This window comes from Myotis nattereri, assembly GCF_964212035.1.
Source record: "Myotis nattereri genome assembly, chromosome: 9".
Lineage (NCBI taxonomy): Eukaryota > Metazoa > Chordata > Mammalia > Chiroptera > Vespertilionidae > Myotis > Myotis nattereri.
Window position 1 is genome coordinate 39,292,741 of NC_138084.1, and position 21,319 is coordinate 39,314,059.

Below are 21,319 nucleotides of genomic sequence, written 5' to 3' on the forward strand. Positions count from 1 at the left end.
AGCCTGAGCTGACTACAACACGATGTGTTTAAAGATAACCCCCTTAAGTTTGGTATGCTCTTCCATTGGACTATGTGGAAAGACATATGAAACATACCATTTTTCCCATTCCCTCAAAATTGCAATTCTCCTTAATCATTCTAGCCCTTCACTAAAGTCTCAGAAAGCCACTCAGCCATTTAGAGTAGTGCTGTGCTACGTAAGTGGACAAGGAGTGAAAGAAAGCTTGTACACTATCACTGACACTGTCATGATAATTACTAATCTGCTGTCTTTGCAGTAGTAGTAGTGCCTGAGAAACCTTGGGCATGTAATTTAATCTCTCTCTACTCAAGTGCCCTATCTCTCAAATAGTACATTTCTCATGCTATTGTTGGGGAAAATAAATGAATTGCTATATGGAAGCATTTAGTGCCATATGCTGAGTACGTATACTCTAAGTTATTATGTTATACTTCCTCTCCCAACTTCCTTATTCCTTTGCTTTTGAGAAACATTTCATTATAACCACATTGATAGGCTCAGATAGTCTCATCTGGGCTTCACTGGCAGGAATATTCAACAAGGACTTTTTGGCAAATCACAGTTAACAACAAAATAAATGTGATTTTAACTTATTGCTCAAAATGCATCTCAAGATATTGAGGCCCTTGGTTCTTCATCAGTAGTCACAGCTATTTCAAACACTAATTAATCAATCAAAGATGTAGATATGTCACTATCACAATTCTTTAGCAGTATGGAAGAATATGTCTTGGGTTCCTCAGAAGCAGGTCTAAGACTTAGATTCACAAGAGATTTATTAGAAAAGTTATTCCAGTAAACATTAAAAAGAGGAGCAACCAGAGAAGCATCGATCAGACCATCAAACCTCAGGGGGAATGTAGAGGAGGGGGGGGGGGGGACATTAACCAAAGGACTTGTATGCTTGCATATAAGCCGCCCAATGGATACAGACAAGAGGGGGATGAGGGTATGAGTGGGGGGATGATGAGGGGGCAGTGGGGCGATAAGAACACATATGTAATAACTTAATCAATAAAAAAGTTAAAAAAATAAAAAGAGGAAGCAAGAAGGCAAAGGTACTTTAAAGTGAAGGAATAAGTTAGTAGATATAAGTACAGTTTTGTAAGTAAGGGAAAGCCAGCTTGCAGCTGTGGTGAAGAACATAAATTTGAAAGTTAAGCTACTTGGTTTTGTATAGAGCTTCCACCATTTACCTGCTGTATGACCTCAGATGGGTTACTTAATTTCTCTCTCCTTCATTTTTTCTCTATAAGATGATGTCACCTGATAAAAGTGTAGCGATTACTTGAGATAATCATATATATATGCCTGGCATAAAGTATGTGTTCTAATATGTTAGAGAGTGCTAGGAGTAGCAGCAACAGCAGCAGGAAAATCTTATTAATAGAAGAAATTCTAATAATTATTAACATTACCATTGCTACTATATTGAAAGGTAGTTATGCCTGTACCACATTCTCAACTGTAAGTTCTTGAAGAAGAGGGTCCGAGTCTTGTTCATCTCTATATGCAAGTATCTAGAATGGTATTTACCCAGTGCAGGTGATGAATAATGGTTATGGAATACAATTGACAGGACAGGTTTACTAGATATTGGAGGTGGAAGTGGTGATAGTTGGAAAGAAAAAAAGGAATCAAAGCTGGTTCTGATGTTTCAAATAGATAATGCAGTTGATGTTAACTAAATAGAAGTTACCAATGACCTCTACTTTACTAAATCCATTTTTTTCTTCTCAATCATCTTGCTTGCCCTACCAGCATCATGTTATCACTCTCTACTCCTCTTCTATTAGAACTCCCTCTCAATGCTAGCATGCTTCAAGGACTCAAGTAGTAACGGGCAGCCTGGACCCATTTTGTATCCAGTTTCACTACCAGTATCATTTACCACTCTCTCCTCCATGACACACTTTCTTCACTTGGAATTGAGAATATTGCACTCTTGCTTTTCCTCCTACACCTGTAGGTTCTTCCCCTTCTATTAGAACTCTCAATGCTATCATCCTCCAAAGGCCCAATCTTTGGACTTCCTTCTATATCTACACTCTCTCTCTTAATGTGTCTTCAGTCCCCATGGCATTAAATACCACCTACATATTGACCCCTAATACATGTCTCACCCACACCTCTGTCCAACTATCAAACATATTCCTACTTAACACCTCCACTTGGATGTCTTAAATCTTCAAGCTTGACATGCCCAAAACTGGATTCTAAATATATCTTTACCCAAAGCCTGCTCTACTGACAGCCTTCCTCATGTAAGGTAAAAGTAAATCCACTATTTCAATCCATTCTTTGGCTCTTATGGAGTTACTAGAGGCTCAGTGTGCAAAATTGCGCAAGACTCAGACCCATACTGTCGGTGGGACCCCAGATCCACCGTGCGTGAGCTCACTGTGCGAAAAGTCATGTTATGCGAGCCGCAAGCCCTGCCCTCCCCTGCCACTGTGAGCAGCGAGTGGGCTAGGAGGAGGGACCGAGATGTGCTCCATCCACCTCCTGGTGACCGTTGTTTGGTCATGCCGGCATTCCAGCATTATGGCTACAGGCCTTTTATTACATAGACTAGAGGCCTAGTGCACGAAAATTTGTGCACTCGGCGGGGGGGGGGGGGGGGGGGGGGGGAGGAATCCCTCAGCCCGGCCTGTGCCCTCTTGCAGTCTGGGACCCCTCGGGGATGACCACCTGCTGGCTGAGGCCTGCTCCCTAGGGAATCAGACATCCCTCTGGCAGCCCGGCAGCCCTCGGGGGATGTCCACTTGCCAGCGGGGAGCAGGCCTAAACTGCAGTCAGACATTCTTAGGCTACTGAGGAGGCAAGAGAGGCTCCCACCACCACTGCTGTACTGGCAGCCATCAGCCTGGCTTATGGCTGAGCAGAGCTCCTCCCATGTGAGAGCGCCCTGACCACCAGAGGGCAGCTCCTGCATTGAGCGTCAGCCCCCTGGTGGTCAGTGTGCATCATAGTGACCAGTCATTCCCAGTCTTTCTGCTGTTAGGGTCAGTTTGCATATTACCCTTTTACTATATAGCATAGAGGCCTGGTGCACAGGTTGGGGCCGGCTGGTTTGCCCTAAACGGTGTCCTGGATCAGGGTGGGGGTCCCACTTGGGTGCCTGGCCAGCCTGGATGAGGGGGTGATGGCTGTTTGCAGCTGGTCACACCCTCCTCAGGGTGGGGGTTCCCACTGGGGTGCCTGGCCAGTCTGGGTGCGGGTCTGAGGGCCATTTTCAGGCTGGTGGGCAACTGAAGCTCCCAACCTCTCCTTTTTTTCTTTTTTCTTTTTTATTCTTGGATTTATTTACCTTCTATGGCTGTCACTGGAGCTGAGAGCCGGCTCCAGCTTGAGAACTCAGCTGCTGAAAACAGGTATCTGGGGTTTGTTTAGGTTCTATAATTGAAACACTGTTGCAGTTCCAGCTCTGAGGCCTCTGCTGCTGAAAGCAGGTATCTGGGGTTTGTTTAGATTCTATAATTGCAACATTGTTTCTTAGAGTGCAGCTCAGAGCCAGGCAGCGGCAGGCGGGGAACCTTGGCTTCTTCCATCACTGGACCAAGCAAGCCTCCTTTTTCCTTCAGCTGCCTGGCTGCCGGCCGCCATCTTGGTTGGCAGTTAATTTGCATATCGCCCTGATTAGCCAATAGGAAGTGTGTCAGAGGCATGGTTAATTACCATGTTTGTCTTTTATTAGATTAGATTGGTCTCCTCTTAAATCAGGGGTGGGGAACATCGGACCTAAGAGACCCATGAGCTGTATAAGGCCTGAGAAATCATTTGGTATGGCCCTGTCAAGGCATTTGGGGTGAGTTAATGAAATGTTTGACCAAATATAGCAGGCTAATTTTTAAGTTGATAGTTTTGTATGGCCCACTAATGATGTTATAAATATTCAAATGGCCATTGCCAGAAAAAGGTTCCCCACCCCTATGGGACTTAATGCTTACTATCAAAATCTACATTATTTTCAATAGCACCCTTAGGCTTGAACTCCCCCACGCTGTTTCACAAACAGCTCCTTTGGGGTAGATCTTCAGGGTTCTCTAATATTAAAAACTTCCTTTTTTTCTGGAAAATATCTCTGATCCAGTGCTACAGGCACTGGGGGAGAGCAGTAGCCTCTAGCCTTTTTGGCTTGCCTTTCTGAGCATGGAACCTCTGCCCTGCAAAGGAGCCAAGGCAAGGACAATGAGGTCCCAGTGTTTCCATCCTGCCATTGCTGTGATAGGATTTCCACCCCAAGATGTAGGAATGGGAGGAAGAATGAGCCCCAGCCTCTCTGCAACACTCTCCTGCAACTTACCCTCTGCAACGCAGAGCTGATAGGGATGAGTGACTCTGGCTGCCTGACCCTCCCAGAGAGACACCTTATCCCTTGTCCGGGAGCTGAGGGGAAAGGAAGCTGGAACATAAGACTGGATATGCAAGAATTTGTTGTCTTGGGGACACATTCTTAAGATATGCGATTTAATGCATCATCTAAAACCTCAGAGGATTGGAAAACTTCACTAAGGAAACTCACTAAAAAGTAGGGAGGCTCATAAAAGCTTAGCGAGATCAAAATCCCACACTGAGCACAATATAAATACCTGAGTTTTTGGAATAAAAGAAAAAATAAAAGATGATAGTGTGATGGGCATGCTGGAACGGTTAAATGGTGTAAGGCCAGAAGACCCACACCCAAAGGAAACAACATTCACCGAGGCATTAGGAATGTTCATTGGTGGCTCTTGCTCATTAACACTTACGGAGATGATGGAGCTCAAAAGTAACAGAAATCATATGCAAGCACTTAACCACTAGAAACCAGGAGGATGCAATTACCCTAACAAGAGAAACAGGTGGGCAACCAGGAGTCCACTACCCACAGAGAGTTGTAACAATGGTTAATAGAACATGGCCTTGATAAAGATTGCTGTCATCTAAATGGATTTAAACAATGGGATTGTAAGAATAAAGAAACAGTGTGTCCTGCCCTGGCCCATATGGGTCAATTGGTTGAGCATTGCCCTGTGCACCAAAAGGTCAATTGTTTGATTCTAGGTCAGGACATATACCCAGGTTTCAAGTTTGATCCCAGGTCAAAGTGGGTGCAGCAGGCAACCAATCAATGTTTCTCTCTCTCTCTCTCTCTCTCTCTCTCTCTCTCTCCTCTCTCTCCCCTCATTCTCTCCATCTCTCTCCAAAATCAATAAAAACATATTTTTCAAAAAGAAGGTGAAAAAAGGAATGAAGTGCTGCATAAAATTCCTACACCTGTTGGAAAAAACAAGCATTTTTTTGAGAAGTGAGAGAACATAGGCCTTCCAGAAGTGACCAGCAGGCAAGAAAGTAAGCAGTGGTCCACACCCAGTTGAGAGCAGTGAATAGGAGCATGAGACAAGGTTGTCAGATGGGTCACTCAGTAGTTAGCAATAATTAGAAAAAAACTGGAGGGTGAAAAAAGATAGGTAAAGCTGATGAGCAGAACAAAAATAAACTTGTTTCTGCATGGCCTTCAGGGTGAGGGTAAGAAGGGTGGGGTCAAATAGGAAAGCCTAGGCCTTGCAAATGGCTTTTCTTGCCTCAGCACGTAGTTATTCTGGTCTCTAGAGTCACAATGAAACTGGAAATCTTAATGTAGATTTTACAATACAGATTGGTAGCCTCACAACCAAATACTGGTCTTCGTAATATCATCACAGACCCTGTCAACCATAAATTTTCCTTGCTCTTCCCCTGCCTCCCATTCGAACTATAGCTATCCATCTTATGGCCTTACATCTTATTTCTGAGGCCCTACTTCAATCATCTGAATTTCCTCTGGAGCTACATGGAACTTGTAGGCCCTTCTCTAACCACCAGATGGTAGTAAAGAACCTTATGAGGACAATTCTGATAGATGTTTTCATTCACTGTTGACACCTGAGGCCAAATAATCTTTTTTTGTGGGAGACTGTCCTTTGCATAATTAAAAAAAGGCCATCTATACTTTTTTCCAGCAGATGAAACAATTTATTTTACCATTGTCTTTAAAACCACAAAGACACTATGTTCTTCATATAAAAACATTAGTACATATATTTTCTAGATAATGATTATATAAACCTTCTCAGAAAAAAAATGCACCCCATTATATGGTTTCAGTGAAGATGCTTAGAAAGAACTCACATCTGGACTGATTCCTAAAACATACCATTTCACCACTGCATCAAAGTATAGATTATTGTCATTATACATATTCCTGTGTTCTTACACATTTGATAATACACACATAGAATGGAGGTTCCATTGGTTTATCAGCCTTTTCTGCAGGTTCATCACCAGGTTGAGCAGGCTGTGCCTTTCTCTGTGGCCTTTCTTCAATGTCTTCCAGGAATGGAGACACATTATCATCATCATTATAAATCATAAACTCCAAGTCTTTACCAACAATTCCAATGGGAACATTCTTCATAGTTAGGTCCTGTTCTGTAGGAAGTGTCACTCTTAAAGCAGGCAGGTTATGCTTAACCAGTTCATTCGAATTGCATTCCATAAACTCAGACATATGTCTGTCCTGTGAGTATGAGCTAATTGAGAATGAGCTCCAATGGACACAGCTCTGCAGTCAAAATAGTTAGCAGAGAGACAGGTTTGAAAATATGAGGGCCCATATCATCATAACCAGGAATAAGCAGCCCAACACCATACAGTCATTGGCCATCTCTTTGCATTGGTATCTGGGTCTTGCTTCCAATTATAGATACAAGAGGGGACACAGGAAGAGGTCTGTCAAATACAAATCTGGAATCCAAACACTCCTGGAGCATAAAGTTACATAACAGTCTAGCGCCAGCAGGAAGTTCCACAATTGAGATACCAATACATCAACATGGAGAATTTTTTTCTGGTGAGCTGCAAGTTTTGAGTGTGCTTTCTTCAGTGTGACCAACCTGCATAGGGTGGTTTTTTGTGTTTTTTTTTAATTTCAGACCAATTGTGGCTACACCCTGATTGACAGCTTCCACTGTATATTCAATTTGATGAATCCTGCCCTGGGGAGTCCAAACACTGACAATGTCACACTGGTTGCAAAACAGGGTTCCAACGTGGGCCTTGCTGTTGCCACCTGCAGACCTGCCCATCAGTGAGAGCTGCCCAAACTACCTCTAGGCCAAGCATGTCAAACTCAAAGGCTGACACAGGCCAAATAAACGAGGCATGCGGCCCGTAGGCAGTGAGTTTGACATGCTTGCTGTAGGCCATCTACAGGAAAATCTGTGTAATCAGATTTTGATGGAATTTTTAAACTCTTTATTGTTGTTGTTTTATTTTTTTATTGAACTTATTGGGGCACAGGTTTCAAGTATACAACTCAGTAAAACATCATTTGCACACTGCATGGTGTGCCCATCGCTTTTAATAACATTTACTCACTGGAAAAACTTTTAATGTGGAAAAACATACAAAAGGAAATTAAAAACACAAAATCCCACCCCTCAGATAAACTTCTGTGAACAATTTAATGACAATACTTCCAGGCATATGGACACATACTTAAATATGTGTAATAGTGCACATATAATAATGTATAGTATACAGACTGTTCTATAATCTCCTTTCCGCTCATAATTTCCTAAGGACATCTTTTGAGATAAATAATATTGGTCTATTTTAATAATTTTGATACCTGAATAATATACATTTATTTGTACTTAAATGGATCTCTACCAGGTGGCAACAGGTTCCTAAATATTCACTATTATAAATTACATTGCAATTAACATCTTTGCACAGGCTGAGACTGACACTGTTTCACACTCAACATTTCTGTGTATCTCGAATTTTTCCAGGACCCAGAGCTTTACAAAGTGAATTAGACATAGATCTTGTTCCCGAGATGTACACAGGCTGGTAGGAAAAAATGAACACAGGACAAAATAAAATATGGTAAGTGGCATGGAAATGCAAGGTAGACTGTTAGCCAAAGATGAAGAGAACATAACTGATTGGGGGTCAGGGATGGCTTCACAGACATAGGCTTCAGAAGAATCAGTATAAAAGTAAGTCTCTGCTATTTTTTCAAATGGTTATTTTATAACAACCATTTATTTAAATGCCTATTTCCCCTGCACCCTGTGTGGAGGTGAAGGCCAGTCTTTCCTTCTTCATATGCCCTGTATTTATCATAGGACCTCATATGTACTGAATCTTCAGTAAAGGGTTGCTAAATGGGAGAATTTATTGTAAACCTTCCTGTCATGAGAGCATTCTCCTGCAAGGAGAGAAAGGAGAATCACATAGGAACAAATAGGCTATGGATACAAGTTTAAATTCCCTCTCAACTTTCCACACTCACAGACAGACAAGGAAATGGGGAAGGGAAAAAAGAGAGGAAGAGAACAAAGGTAAATTAGCATGTACTTCTCTGGTCCCCTCTTCCCTCTTCTGAAAAGCTCACCAAAGAAGAAATCTGAATGACCTTGCAGAAGGGCACAGTAAAAATCAGATGATACAGAGAAATGTTTTAATCAGATGATACAGAGAAATGTTTTATTCTCCTTATTTTAGCCTAGAATATAATACCCCCCAACACCCACACCCCTTATTCATGGTCAGCAGGAGAAAAAAATTAAAGTCTCAATCCAGTTTAAACTTAATTCAATCTGACAATTTAAACATACTTTTAGAAAGTGTGTAGTTTCTATTGGAAAAAATAATGCTTAATCACTCAGAAGGCCTTTCCTTGAGAAAGGCTTTTCCTGTTGTGGTGGCTGCCACCTGCTGGTCTCTAGCATTCTCCTTCATATACCTAATTGCTAAACATTCTGCAGGATATCACTGCTGAATTGACTAGTTAGCTGCACAACCCCTAAGTTTACTGCCACATCCTCCATTCTGGAAACTGGCCCAGCAGTCCACACTACTTGATGGTTGAGTCAACTCACTCTGCTAGGGTAGGCCTATGGCAGCCCACTGGGTTTCTTTTGTTGTTGTTGTTAATCCTCACCCCAGGTTATTTTTCCCATTGATTTCTTCAGAGAGAATGGAAGGTAGCGAGGGAGGGGAAGTAAGGAAAGAGAAAGAGAGAGAGAGAAAACAATGTGAGAGAGACACATCAATTGGTTGCCTTCTGCACTCACCCCCAACCAGTGCCTGGGATCAAATCTGCAACACAAGTACATACCTTTCACCGAAAATCGAACCCATGACCCGTCAGTGCACAAGTTGATTCTCTAACCACTGAGATCACCGGCCAGGGACCAATGTGTTTCAATTGAGCACCCACAGCACACAAACACTCAGGGCATCTTTGAAAAGTTAAACCCCAGAGCCTCCCTCTACCTGACCTTGATTCACTATACTTCTGTGACTGAGTCCTCACCTTGAAACATAGCCAAATCCATTTTGGATAACAAAAACTAATTATTACCTCAACCTTATTTTTTTAATATGTTTTTATTGACTTCACAGAGAGGAAGGGAGAAGGAGAGATAGAAACATAATTGACCCAAGAGAATCATTGATAGACTGCCTCCTGCACACCCCCCACTGGGGATTGAGCCCAGAACCTGGGCATGTGCCCTGACTGGGAATCTAACCATGACCTCCTGGTTCTTGGGTCAATGCTCAACCACTGAGCCACATCAGCCGGGCCAGCTTTATTTCTTTAGACATTTCCTTTATTTTTAAGAAATCTTTATTGTTGAAAGTATTACATAGGCCCTCCTTTTTTCCTCTTCCAGCCTGCTCCCCTGCCCCAGGCTCTCACCACCCCATTGTCTGTGTCCACAGGTTATGCATATATGCACTCAAGTTCATTGGTTGATCTCTTCCCATCCACTCTCCCCTGCCTTACCTCTGAGGTTCAACAGTATACATTTCCTTTATAAAGAATTTTAATCTTCTCTTGACAAATAAATGTGTCTCATGGACTAAGGAAAAGCCCTAACCAGGCCATCTTCATCCACATCCTCATCCCCAACTTTGGTGCAGTCTGCTGACTACAAAGAGTGTGCTCTTTCCACTTCCTTCCAGTCCTTTAGCCTGAAAGTTAGCAGGTTTGAATACCAGAGGGAGAGAAACTGGAAGAAAACTGCCTGGTCACAGCATATTATACTGGTCTGGAATCCTCACAGAAACATCCTTATTTACTTCTAAAACCCCTTCATCATAATTAAAAAAGAGACATTTTAGAAACTTGACCATTCACTTAATACACATTCAAAGAGCACTTATTATGTGCAATATACCCTGACAGGTACAATGTGAAACCCACTGTTAGAGTCCTATTGCTGCTGGAATAATTTACCACAGACTTGGTAGTTTAAAACAACAGGTTATGCTGTCAGAATGGCTATCATCAACAAATCAACAAACAACAAGTGTTGGAGAGGATGTGGAGAAAAAGGAACCCTTCTGCACTGCTGGTGGGAATGCAGACTGGTGCAGCCACTGTGGAGAACAGTATGGAGCTACCTCAGAAGACTAAAAATGGAACTCCCATTTGACCCTGTGATCCCACTCCTAGGAATATATCCCAAGAAACCAGAAACGCCAATTAGAAAGGATATATGCACCCCTATGTTCATAGCAGCACAGTTCACCATAGCTAAGATTTGGAAACAGCCTAAGTGCCCATCAGCAGATGAGTGGATTAGAAAACTGTGGTACATATACACAATGGAATACTATGCTGCGGTAAAAAAAAAGGAACTCTTGCCTTTTGCAACAGCATGGATGGAACTGGAGAGCATTATGCTAAGTGAAATAAGCCAGTCAGAGAAAGATAAATACCACATGATCTCACTCATTTGTGGATTATAGAGAACAACATAGACTGATGAAAAAGGACAGACCCAAAGACTGAGAAACAGCGATCAGGCTATCAATCCCCAGAAGGAAAGTAGGGGAGGGCGGGGGTAAGGGGAAGAGATCAACAGAAGGACTTGTATACATGTATATAAGCCAAACCAATGGACATGGACAACGGGGGGATGGGAGCATGAGTTTGTGTGTGGGGGGGGGAGGTTGGGGGTTAAAGGGGGGGATGAGGACACATTTGTAATACCTTAACTAATAATAAAAAAAAAAAAAAACAAAAAAACAGGTTATGACCTTACATTTCTGGAAGTGTAAAGTTCAATACTGGGTCTCACAGGGCAAAACACAAATTATTCTCAGGGCTATATTCCTTCTGGAGGCTCTAGGGCAGTGGTTCTCAACCTTCCTAATGCTTCGACCCTTTAATACAGTTTCTCATGTTGTGGTGATCCCCAACCATAAAATTATTTTCGTTGCTACTACATAACTGTAATTTTGCTACTGTTATGAATCGTAATGTAAACATCTGATATGCAGGATGTATTTTCATTGTTACAAATTGAACATAATTAAAGCATAGTGATTAATCACAAAACAATATTTAATTATATATGTGTTTTCCAATGGTCTTAGGGGACCCCGGTGAAAGGGTTGTTCGACCCCCAAGGGGGTCGCGACCCACATGTTGGCGACCCACAGGTTGAGACTGCGGCTCTAGGGGAAAGGAAATTTGTTTCTTTGCCTTTTCCTCCCTAGTGGGAGAATAAACAATTGTTGTAAGTAAAAGTGAAACCATCAAGGGACACACAAACAAAAAATAAATCAAATTTATCTTTCTTACTAACCTGTAGTAAAATGTTTAGAAAAACAAAACAGAACACAGCACTAGGTTAGAGGTGAAGGAGAGGGAGAACACATGGGATACATGAGTCAGTCCTTCTCTGACCTTGAAAGACCTTATAATCTCAGTAGCAGGCAGCTCACCTCACTGATAATACTAGGAAATGAAAATGGGAGGGGGAAGAACACCACATGAAAAATGCAAGCCAAGATGGAAATAGCTAGTCATCATTTCTAGAGGGAAGCATCACCATAGAGGGTTATGCTGACATCTATCCAACTCCATGTCACTCTACAGCCGTGGACTATCTCAACTTTATTTGCATATAGATCAGTAATTTCTTTCACTAAATTCAACTGCTTATAAGATTTCTTGTTTCCATTTGGGATATGTTTGATTTATTGTTATCTTCAATGTCCTAGTGATGATTATAATTGTGGAAAATTCATTTTAACTGAATGTAATATGATCACAATTCCATCTGATACCAGAGACAACTCTTTCTCTGTCTAGTCCAGCCGTGGGCAAACTACGGCCCGCGGGCCAGATCCAGCCTGTTTGGAATGAATAAAACTAAAAAAAAAAAGACCGTACCCTTTTATGTAATGATGTTTACTTTGAATTTATATTAGTTCACACAAACACTCCATCCATGCCTTTGTTCCGGCCCTCCGGTCCAGTTTAAGAATCCATTGTGGCCCTCGAGTCAAAAAGTTTGCCCACCCCTGGTCTAGTCCTTCCCAAAACATCCTATCCATAAAGGTTTCAAGACCTTGACCAGAGAGTAAAACAAGTATCAAGAATGAGCCAAACCCTCTACTTCTAGAACTTCATGATTCTAAGGATAGAACCAAAAGTTGCCTTCAGGTCCAACTGACAATTGCTTCCCTGAGACAACACTTGCTGGGCTGCCTATACTGGCTCCCAGGACATTGCTTCCTGGAGGCTTCAGCAGAATAAGATGCAGTCACTCAGGGTAAAGGAAAAAGTTTCTTTCTCTACTTACAGCACCTCTGACAGCAAACACGTATGTTTTCCACTCCAAGCAATTCTCAATTCTCTGTGACACCAGCTGAATGTCCACAATTCAATTCCAACACTAACTACCTGGAGGTAGCCCTACTCTACAGGTCAGGGGCTTAATCCTCTGCTGCAAAAGCCAATTGCCCATCCCAAGTTGTCACCTGCACTTCTAACCAACCAGTTATATATTTGAGGTTCTCATGATCCTCTCCTCAAGTTTGATAATTTGCTAAAACAGCAGGAAAGTGCTTTACTAACTCTTACTAGTTTATACAAAGGATACAATTCAAGAACAGCCAAATGGAAGAGCTGTATAGGGCAAGGTATGTAGGAAGGACTTCAGAGCTTTCATGCCCGCTCAGAGCATGCTGAACTACCCAGCACCCCAATATATTCATCAACCCAGAAACTCTCCAAAACCTGCTGCTTAGGGCTTTTGTGGAAGCATGATTGATTAAACCATCTGTCATTGGTGATTATGTGAATCTCCAATCTCTCCATTGAAAGTAGGTGTAGGGGAGTGCTGACAGCTCCAGCCCTCTAATCACTCTAATCGCATGGCTAGTTCCTCTGGTAAACAGCCCTCATCCTCCAAGAGTCACCTCATTAGCATAATCTCAGGTATAGTAGAAATGGACATTCTATGAATAACAAAAATGCTCCTTTGTCCCTATCACTGTGGAAATTCCAAGGGATTTAGGATTTAAGACAAATAAACGTTGTTTATTTTATAACAACATCACACAGGGTTCTCTGCAGTACTGTGGACAGGTCAAACACCTTTCTCCCAGCAGAAGTGATGAAATTCTACGTACAGCATTTTCCTACCGGCTGGGGTCTTTCTTCTTCAGATGCCTCCCAGAACATTGCTTGAGAGCACTTTCCTCACCTCTGCTGGAACTACAGTCAAACTTGGCCCGGCCAGGCTGCCCACCTCCCAACCTTACACTTCTAAACCAGCACTTCCTCAGAGGCTCAACCTAAAGTCTCATCAGGGTTACTCCAGGTTTGACTCACCCAAAATAGATCCATCAGAATGCCTTTCCTGGGGGCTAGATTGGACACTCAGAGCCACTGGGTACTAAGGGTCAGGAGGTAGATGAAGTCCACCCAGATGCAAGCCTAAGGAGGCGAATCATCTGTAAAGAATTTGAAAGTAGCAATAAAACGAACTAAGAGTCAATCTGATTCTTATCTCCTTGCACAACAACACTAACAGTGTTAGAGATACAATAACCTTCACACAAAAATCTTCTGTGGTCTAAGTTCTAAACAATTACAATGGTTAGTGTTGAGTAACCTACATATGTAGGCTTCAAATGATCACTTTTTAAAACTAATCCACTAAAAATATTTCATTCTTCATGGAAATTAATTTGCAGAATTATCAGTTACACAGTTAAATTGAGCCACAGACATAACTTTTACAGTAAATTCATTAAAATTTATGATCTTTCAAACTCACTTCAGGTGCATTTTCTGGCTCCAACCCCTATGAAAGAATATAGCCCTGCTATTATAATAGTAAATTTAAAATAAACAATCTTAGCTATATGAGAGTTTTCTGACATCTTTTTTTAGTAAGGTGAAGTTTCAGATGAGGTCAGTCAGATACAAAAATATTGGCAATCAGCCAAAATAAGCCTTGAACATAAAGTAAAACAACAAGTTTTAAAATTGTTCCTTGAACACACAAAAAAAATTCTGGAGAAATATTTTAACTATGCTAAATGTAAAGAAATTGACACAGAAAAAAGAATCGAATTTTGAAGACTGTCAGAAGAGACAAGAAATGATGGTCTTATATTACCAAAGATAAATAAATAAATAAAAATGATAATCTATAATCCTGTACATTTTCACCAAGACGACATTCCTTCTGAAGCAAATAGATCAAATAATGTCAGTGGCAGTGTTCATTTTCTCCAACTTTCGCAAAAGATCTTCAGAAATGTTTATCAATAGATATTTATGGTGAGTTTTCAATTGTGGAGTTCACTGAAAGCTGTAAGATTTAATCCGAAAGAAACAAGACAGGTATTGTAGTTTCTGGAATTTATTGTGAAGTGTAATTTGTATAAATTTCTACCAAAGTATCCATGTTTCCTAATTATTTGTTATCTGTTGCTTCAAATAAAATAAACTTTTCAAAATTAAAATTAACAAGAAGTGTTCTCTGGTCATCTATGAGCAAAGACAAGTGACACATTCTAAGTATGCTGTCTAGTGAACATGAACATGTGAAGACCAGTGTATCACCTTCCTAGTGCTGCTGTGACAAAGTGCCACAACTGGGCACCCTAACACACAAATGAACTGGATTGTCTCATAGCTCCAATGTGTCAGCTGGGCCACACATTCTTTGAAGGATCTAGAGAAAAATCTGTTCCATGCCCTTATCTTAGGTTCCAGTGTTTGCCAGAAATCCTTAAGGATCCTTGGCTTGCAACTGCCTAAGGCAGATCTCTGCCTTCTTGGTCACATGGGTTCTCCCAGTGTGTGTGTGTGTGTCTTCACGAGGTTATCTTTACGTAAGGACTTAACATATCCTTTGCCCTATGTGGGGGCAACCACAATTCAGCTCATAACAAAGAACAATGGTTTCATATTCATTGCAAACTTATAGGCATTAAGGCTCCGGAGCAGAAACTATAATGTTATTGTATGTTACTTTAACACATAAAGGCGTATGTTTTCTCCCTTTAAAAAAAAATGCACTGATGTAATTTAAAAGTATGAATCCATTATTTTTCCTTTAAGTGTTTTTGGATGATTATATGTACCTACCTCAACAAAAAAAAGTTTTCACTGTGTTTCTTAACTGAACTTCATTGCTACTCTTTTCATTTCACCATGACTACTGAAAATAATTGTGCCATAAATGATGCCCTCCCGCCCTGGCCGGTTTTGCTCAGTGGATAGAGCATCAGCCCACGGACAGAAGGGTCCTGGGTTCCATCCCAGTCAAGAGCAAGTACCTTGCTTGCAGGTCCCCACCCCCCACACACACACCCCTCCGCCCCTGGTTGGGGTGCGTACAGGAGGTAACCAATGGATTGTCTCTCTCACATAGATGTTTCTGTCCCTCCCTCTCCCTTCCACTTTCTAAAAATCAACGGGAAAATACCCTAGGGTGAGGATTAAAAAAACAAACAAAAAATGATGCCCCGCCCTAACCAGTTTGGCTCACTGGACAGAGCATCAGCATGTGCACTGAATGATTCCAGGTTCGATTCCGGTCAAGGTCACGTAACTTGGTTGCGGGCACATCCCCAGTGGGGAGTGTGCAGGAGGCAGCTGATCGATGTTTCTCTCTCATCGATGTTTCTAACTCTCTATCCCTCTCCCTTCCTCTCTGTAAAAAATCAACAAAGTATATATTTTTTAAAAAAAAAAATGATGCCCTCCCTGTGTCAGACACGCCTGCTCGCACACAGTCCAGGGCGGGGCTGAGCCGCCAGCACAGGATGCCTCAGATACTCACTTTCCCAGCAGGCTCCGCGGTGGAGCTTCCGTCGCTCTATAGGCCGCGCAGGAAGCCTCCGGCAGCGCCAAAGAACCCGACAGCCAGCTCCTCCCTCACTAGGGGGCGCCTGGTTCACCCACCGACTGGGAGCGCACGCGGTGCCTGATGCCCGCCCAGCTCGCCAGCCCTGGAAGAGGTCAACACCCCTTCTCGCCCTCCCCCAGGTTGCCAACCAGGCAGGCTCTGATGCGCATGCGCACACACGTCCACCACGCACTGAGCTACAGCGCATGCGTCCTCTCAAACCCGCCCCTCCGCGCAGTTCCCCATGTGTTTCCAGTTCCGGCTCCAGGGGTTTCTGGAGCAGCGGTAAGATGCGGTTGTCGGTCGCCGCCGCCATCTCCCATGGCCGCGTGTACCGCCGCCTGGGCCTTGGTCCCGAGTCCCGCATCCACCTGTTGCGGAACTTGTTGACGGGACTAGTGCGGCACGAACGCATCGAGGCGTCCTGGGCGCGCGTGGACGAGATGAGGGGTTACGCCGAGAAGGTCAGAGGCGGGATCCCGCTCGGGTCCACAGCGCGGGTCTGGCCCGAGGGGGCGGGGGCGGGCTGGACTTGGGGAAGGAGTGGGACCTCCGTGGTAAGCCCTGCCCCCAAGCCTGAATCCTTCAGTGGCGTTAGCGGAGCCCACTCTTCTGGCCCCTCCAATGGAAGACGGTTAGGGCTGTGGGGTTAGGAGCGCCCTGACCTAGAGAGAAGCCAGGCCAGTGGGATGAATGGGCTGCAGCCCACCATGAGAGAAGTGAGATTGCCGCCTCGTGTCTTGCTCGGGTTGGATCAGTGATGTTCTGTCCTCACAGCTCATCGACTATGGGAAGCTGGGCGACACCAACGAAAAAGCCATGCGCATGGCTGACTTCTGGCTGACAGTAAGTGCGTCCTTTCCGCCACCCAAGTCGCATTCTTTGTTTCCTGAGCTGGGAGGGGGCTGTTAGAGAAAGGGGGGCTGGGCGGAATTAAGCCAAAACACTCCCTTGGCTTAGGGACAAATGCTGACAACTAAATTGGAAACTGGTGACGTAAGTAGATACAATTCGGTGAGAATCTTAATCTGCACATCTGCCTGTAACTAACCCCTCTGTGTAACTTGGACTCAACCACATTGGGGTGAGCGGTTAGTGGGTGGGAGTCTGGGTGTGTGTGTGGAGACCCTGCCTTTGGGAGTGCTGAGAGCTAAATGTCTCTGCTGTGGTGCCTGACTCTGCTCTCCTCCGGGTAACTCCCCTTCTAGGAGAAGGACTTGATCCCAAAGCTGTTTCAAGTGCTGGCCCCTCGGTACCAAGGTCAGAATGGGGGCTACACGAGAATGCTGCAGATCCCAAACCGGAATCAGCAGGATCGGGCTAAGATGGCAGTGATCGAGTATAAAGGGAACTGCCTCCCACCCCTGCCCCTGCCTCGCAGAGACAGCAACCTTACACTTCTAAACCAGCTCCTTCGTGGGCTGCGGCAGGACCTGGAAGCAGGCAGCCACAGCTCCCACACACCTCGGACACCAGGGAGTTAACTGGAGCCAAAGCGTGTGCAGCCTCGTCAGTGCCCATGATCCAAGGCCTTCGGATCTCTTCATCTCTAAGAACTGGAGCTAGAGTTGTGAAGTAGACAGTCATAATGGAGCCCAGAACCTGTTGGGTAGCCATATAACCTTCTCTTTGCACAATAGGTAAAATTCCTTGTATGAATATATGTAAACTGATCTTTTTTCTCTCACCTTGGGATTTCTGAGAATGAGAACTATCCAAATGCTCTGTCTTCATGGGATAGTAAATTCACAGCATATGTTTCTGGCTCTTAAATCCACGTTTTATTGGGTTAGGTCACTTTTGTTTTTCTTAATGCTGGTTTATATGGGGCATCAATAATAATAATAATAATAATAATAATAATAATAGTATAATAATAGACCGGATGTCCTTCCAGACAAAGCTGGGGCTGCGAGGGAAGCCCGGGTTCTGGGTGCCAGAGGGAAGCCGGTGCCGGCAGCTGAGGGAAGGAAGACCTACTCTTGAATTTCGTGCATCGGGCCTCTGGTGTACCTATAATTCCAAACTGGCCCCAAAAGGGATTGAGTTATGACATCTAGCATAAAGACCAAGCCCCTGGGACTTCTTAGAGAAAAATTACTTCCTAACAAGGGTTGGAGAGTGCGAATCTAGAAGTGAACCTTCCATAAGAACCTGGTACCCTAAGAACCTTCAAGGAGCACTATAACCATCCTCTGTTTCTAGGCCGGATCACGTAATACCCTCATGTGCTTCTCTCAAGCCTTGAATGGGCCTCAAAGGAGAGGACCTGAGGACTCCGATGTACGACTATCCTGGCCAAGGGAGTGCAAGCGTTGAGCAGAGGATACTGGACTCCAGCATCAGCTCTTTCCTCTTGGAGTGGAAGGGAGGGCGGGAGGGAAGAGTGAAATGAAGGACAGGGTTAAAATGGGAGGAGGATCAGGAAGTTAAACCTGCTGGGAATTTCCTGGAAATTTTTTATTGTCGAATCTGGGCCTCTCTTGGAACTGAGAAAGGGGAAATCCGGCTTCACAATGGTCTGGACATATGAGAAGTAGGAAACTCCTTTATGTATACTAATTAGTGTGAAGCCAAACTTGGCCCGGCCAGGCTGCCCACCTCTCAAAGCTCAGAGGCTTGAGTAAGGTGATAGTCATGGGAAGACTCAGTGCTGTCATCCCAGGCTAAATGCATCAGAACAGGGTCCCACAGTGTCCATATCCCCGGTATGGTGGAAAGAAGGGATTTTTATCTTGGACCGGACCTTCAGAGCATATTGGGCCCACCAAACCCACCCATTGTCTCAGATGATAAGGGTGAAGGTGAAGAGGTCTCTGGTCTAGCAGATAGATAATAGCTTCAGTGACAGCTATTCTTGTGCTATTTCACTGCAGTTTCCCTAGTCGGACACTCACTCCTAGCAGGGTTCTCCATATCTCCCTCTGCTCCAGTCTGCCTTTCACATTATTACCAGAAAGCTCTTTCTGACATATTTTGAGTGACATACTAGACATTCAATGCATTTATTAAATAAACCTACAACTCTGAGTGCTTCTGCCCAAAAATTCATCCCCTTCCTGTCTTCTTGGCATGAATATTCACCTCCAGCTAGATAAGTTGGAATCATCCTGATTCCTAGAGAAAGCACTTACTTTTAAAACCACATCTTTCCAACTTATTGGTAATAAGTAGATGGTGGCTGACTCTCATAGTTTTTCGTCTTAGCCCCAGAAATATATGCCCATTTGGAGTTTTCAGCAATTCCCTACGTGCTTATTAAACATCTGCTAGTACCCAGCATCAATTTAGGCAGTAGGGATGCAGTCTTTTATCAAATGTTTGCCGTGTGTTGGGCCCTGGGATCGATACTAGGGACACAGAGATGAGAAGAAACCACCTCTCCCTTCAAGGAGCTCACAATCTAATGGACCACCACAGTGGCCTAAAGGGACACTTCATCACCTTTAATATTTTGGCCAAATAAGAGTGCATGAATCCTAGAACATTTACTGAAGACTCAGGGACAATATAAGGGAAATAACACTGTTTTACTAACCTGGCCTGTAAATGATAACTTTTCACCCCAGTTGTTGGACTATTCCATCTAGGCACCTCTTTAAAAAATATTAGACCCCCCAAGAGAGGGGCCCAGATGTATTGCAAATGCCTCTACTTTTCAGAGGTTCTGAGGCTCCAGTTTTACAGCAAGGTCGTCAGCTATGCCCACTCCCTTCAAAAGCTGGCATGTCTCAGTTGAGCATCAACCTATGAACCTGGAATTCATAGTTTGATTCTCAGTTAGGACACATGCCCAGTGGAGCGCATGCAGGAGGCAGCCAATCAATGATTCTCATCATTAATGTTTCTCTCCCTCTCCCTTCCTCTCTGAAATCAAAAATATATTTTTAAAAAATCATAATAATGAACTCTAGCCTCAACTGATCAGTGGCACAGTATCACCCCAATATCCAGAGGAGACAGCTACAAAAGCTAGGGGCTGCTTCCTTGCACTCATCTATAGTCCAATTAACGAGTCATGTTGAGTTCATTTCCATAATGTTTCTGAAATCTGCAGTCATTCTCCCTAGTCTGAAATCTAAGACATCTCCTGGATTACTGCAACAGTCTCCTGACTTGCCTCCCTCCACACTGCAGCCAGGGTGATAGGATTCTGATATCTTTATTCTCTGCTTGATAGTATTCAGTGGCTCCTCCATTCATATAGGAAAAGTATCCAGATTCCTTACCACAACTCCCCTCAGTGATTAGGCATCCGCGCACTATTCCAGCTACTTCCCCTGCCTCTAATCTTATGCTCCAGAAGCATGGAAGTCCTTATTTTGACTGTTCTTTTTGCACAGCTCCCCTTACTACCTTTAGTTGATGCAGTCTCTACCAACCAGAAACCCTCTGCCCCCTTCTACATACCTAACTGTACACAAACTTGGCATCTCCTGGGTGGCTCCTCTAACCATGGACACATACAAGTTCATTACTTAGTGAAGTAAGGTGCACTACTAGCCTGTATAATAAAAGCCTAATATGCCAAGTGCCTGGTCATCCATTCAACCAATCAAAGCATAATATGCTAGTGATATGCTAAGACCACTTGACCACTCACTATGATGTGCACTGAGTGGGGGGGGGGGGCGGGGGGGTTAGTCTACTGGTTGACCAGTCGCTATGACATGCACTGACCACCAGGGGGCAGACACTGACTGGAAGGTTAGCTTGCTGCTGGGGTCCAGCTGATCAGGACTGAGCGAGAGGGCCGGACACACCCCGGAGCCCTCCCATGGTGCCTCCCAGGCTGGCCAACCTCCGGCATCCTCCCCCAGCCCAGATCATGCACCCGTGGGGTCACTCTGCCTGGCCTGAACCCTTTTGCAATTTGGGATGTCAGAGAGCCCATTTTGGCCAGGCTGAATTGGTGCACCAGGCCTCTCTATAATCCACTGAATTTACCTAACTGTATTACACTTCCCTGGGTTGATTCCCAAACATCCATCCCTTGTTATTGATGGTTCAGTGATGCATAGGCCTAAACTAATTTCTGCTGAACCTTTAGTGTTTCCTAAGGTTTTTTTATTTACTGTGATCCACAGATAAAA

The 21,319-nt window shown here is 43.7% G+C and overlaps 1 protein-coding gene, 1 long non-coding RNA gene and 1 pseudogene across 3 annotated transcripts in view; 1 reads left to right on the forward strand and 2 right to left on the reverse strand.

The window, feature by feature from the left end:
- LOC308524846 overlaps positions 1-16,343 on the reverse strand; it is a 65,766-nt gene extending 49,423 nt beyond the window's left edge. The window contains exon 1 of the long non-coding RNA XR_013996432.1: positions 16,161-16,343. This is a non-coding gene — a long non-coding RNA (uncharacterized lncRNA). The remainder of the gene's footprint in view (positions 1-16,160) is intronic.
- Positions 6,239-7,133, reverse strand: LOC308524687 (proteasome subunit alpha type-1-like; annotated as a pseudogene). The gene has a single exon. The product of its transcript is annotated as a proteasome subunit alpha type-1-like (transcript).
- Positions 16,344-16,464: 121 nt separating the features above from the next.
- On the forward strand, positions 16,465-17,984 carry MRPL17 (mitochondrial ribosomal protein L17). Its single transcript, XM_081099445.1, has 3 exons — positions 16,465-16,690; positions 17,004-17,072; positions 17,435-17,984. Exons 1-3 carry the CDS (start codon positions 16,517-16,519, stop codon positions 17,708-17,710), a joined length of 519 nt encoding a protein of 172 aa, XP_080955571.1. The 5' UTR covers positions 16,465-16,516; the 3' UTR covers positions 17,711-17,984.
- The last annotated feature ends 3,335 nt before the right edge of the window (positions 17,985-21,319 follow it).

What these genes read in the sequence shown, in the direction of transcription:
- MRPL17 (XM_081099445.1), top strand. Translation starts at nt 16,517, where the DNA reads ATGCGGTTGTCGGTCGCCGCCGCCATCTCCCATGGCCGCGTGTACCGC. An exon ending in TGAGGGGTTACGCCGAGAAG is followed by an intron (nt 16,691 to 17,003) that starts GTCAGAGGCGGG and finishes CTGTCCTCACAG; the next exon opens with CTCATCGACTATGGGAAGCT. An exon ending in TGGCTGACTTCTGGCTGACA is followed by an intron (nt 17,073 to 17,434) that starts GTAAGTGCGTCC and finishes CTCCCCTTCTAG; the next exon opens with GAGAAGGACTTGATCCCAAA.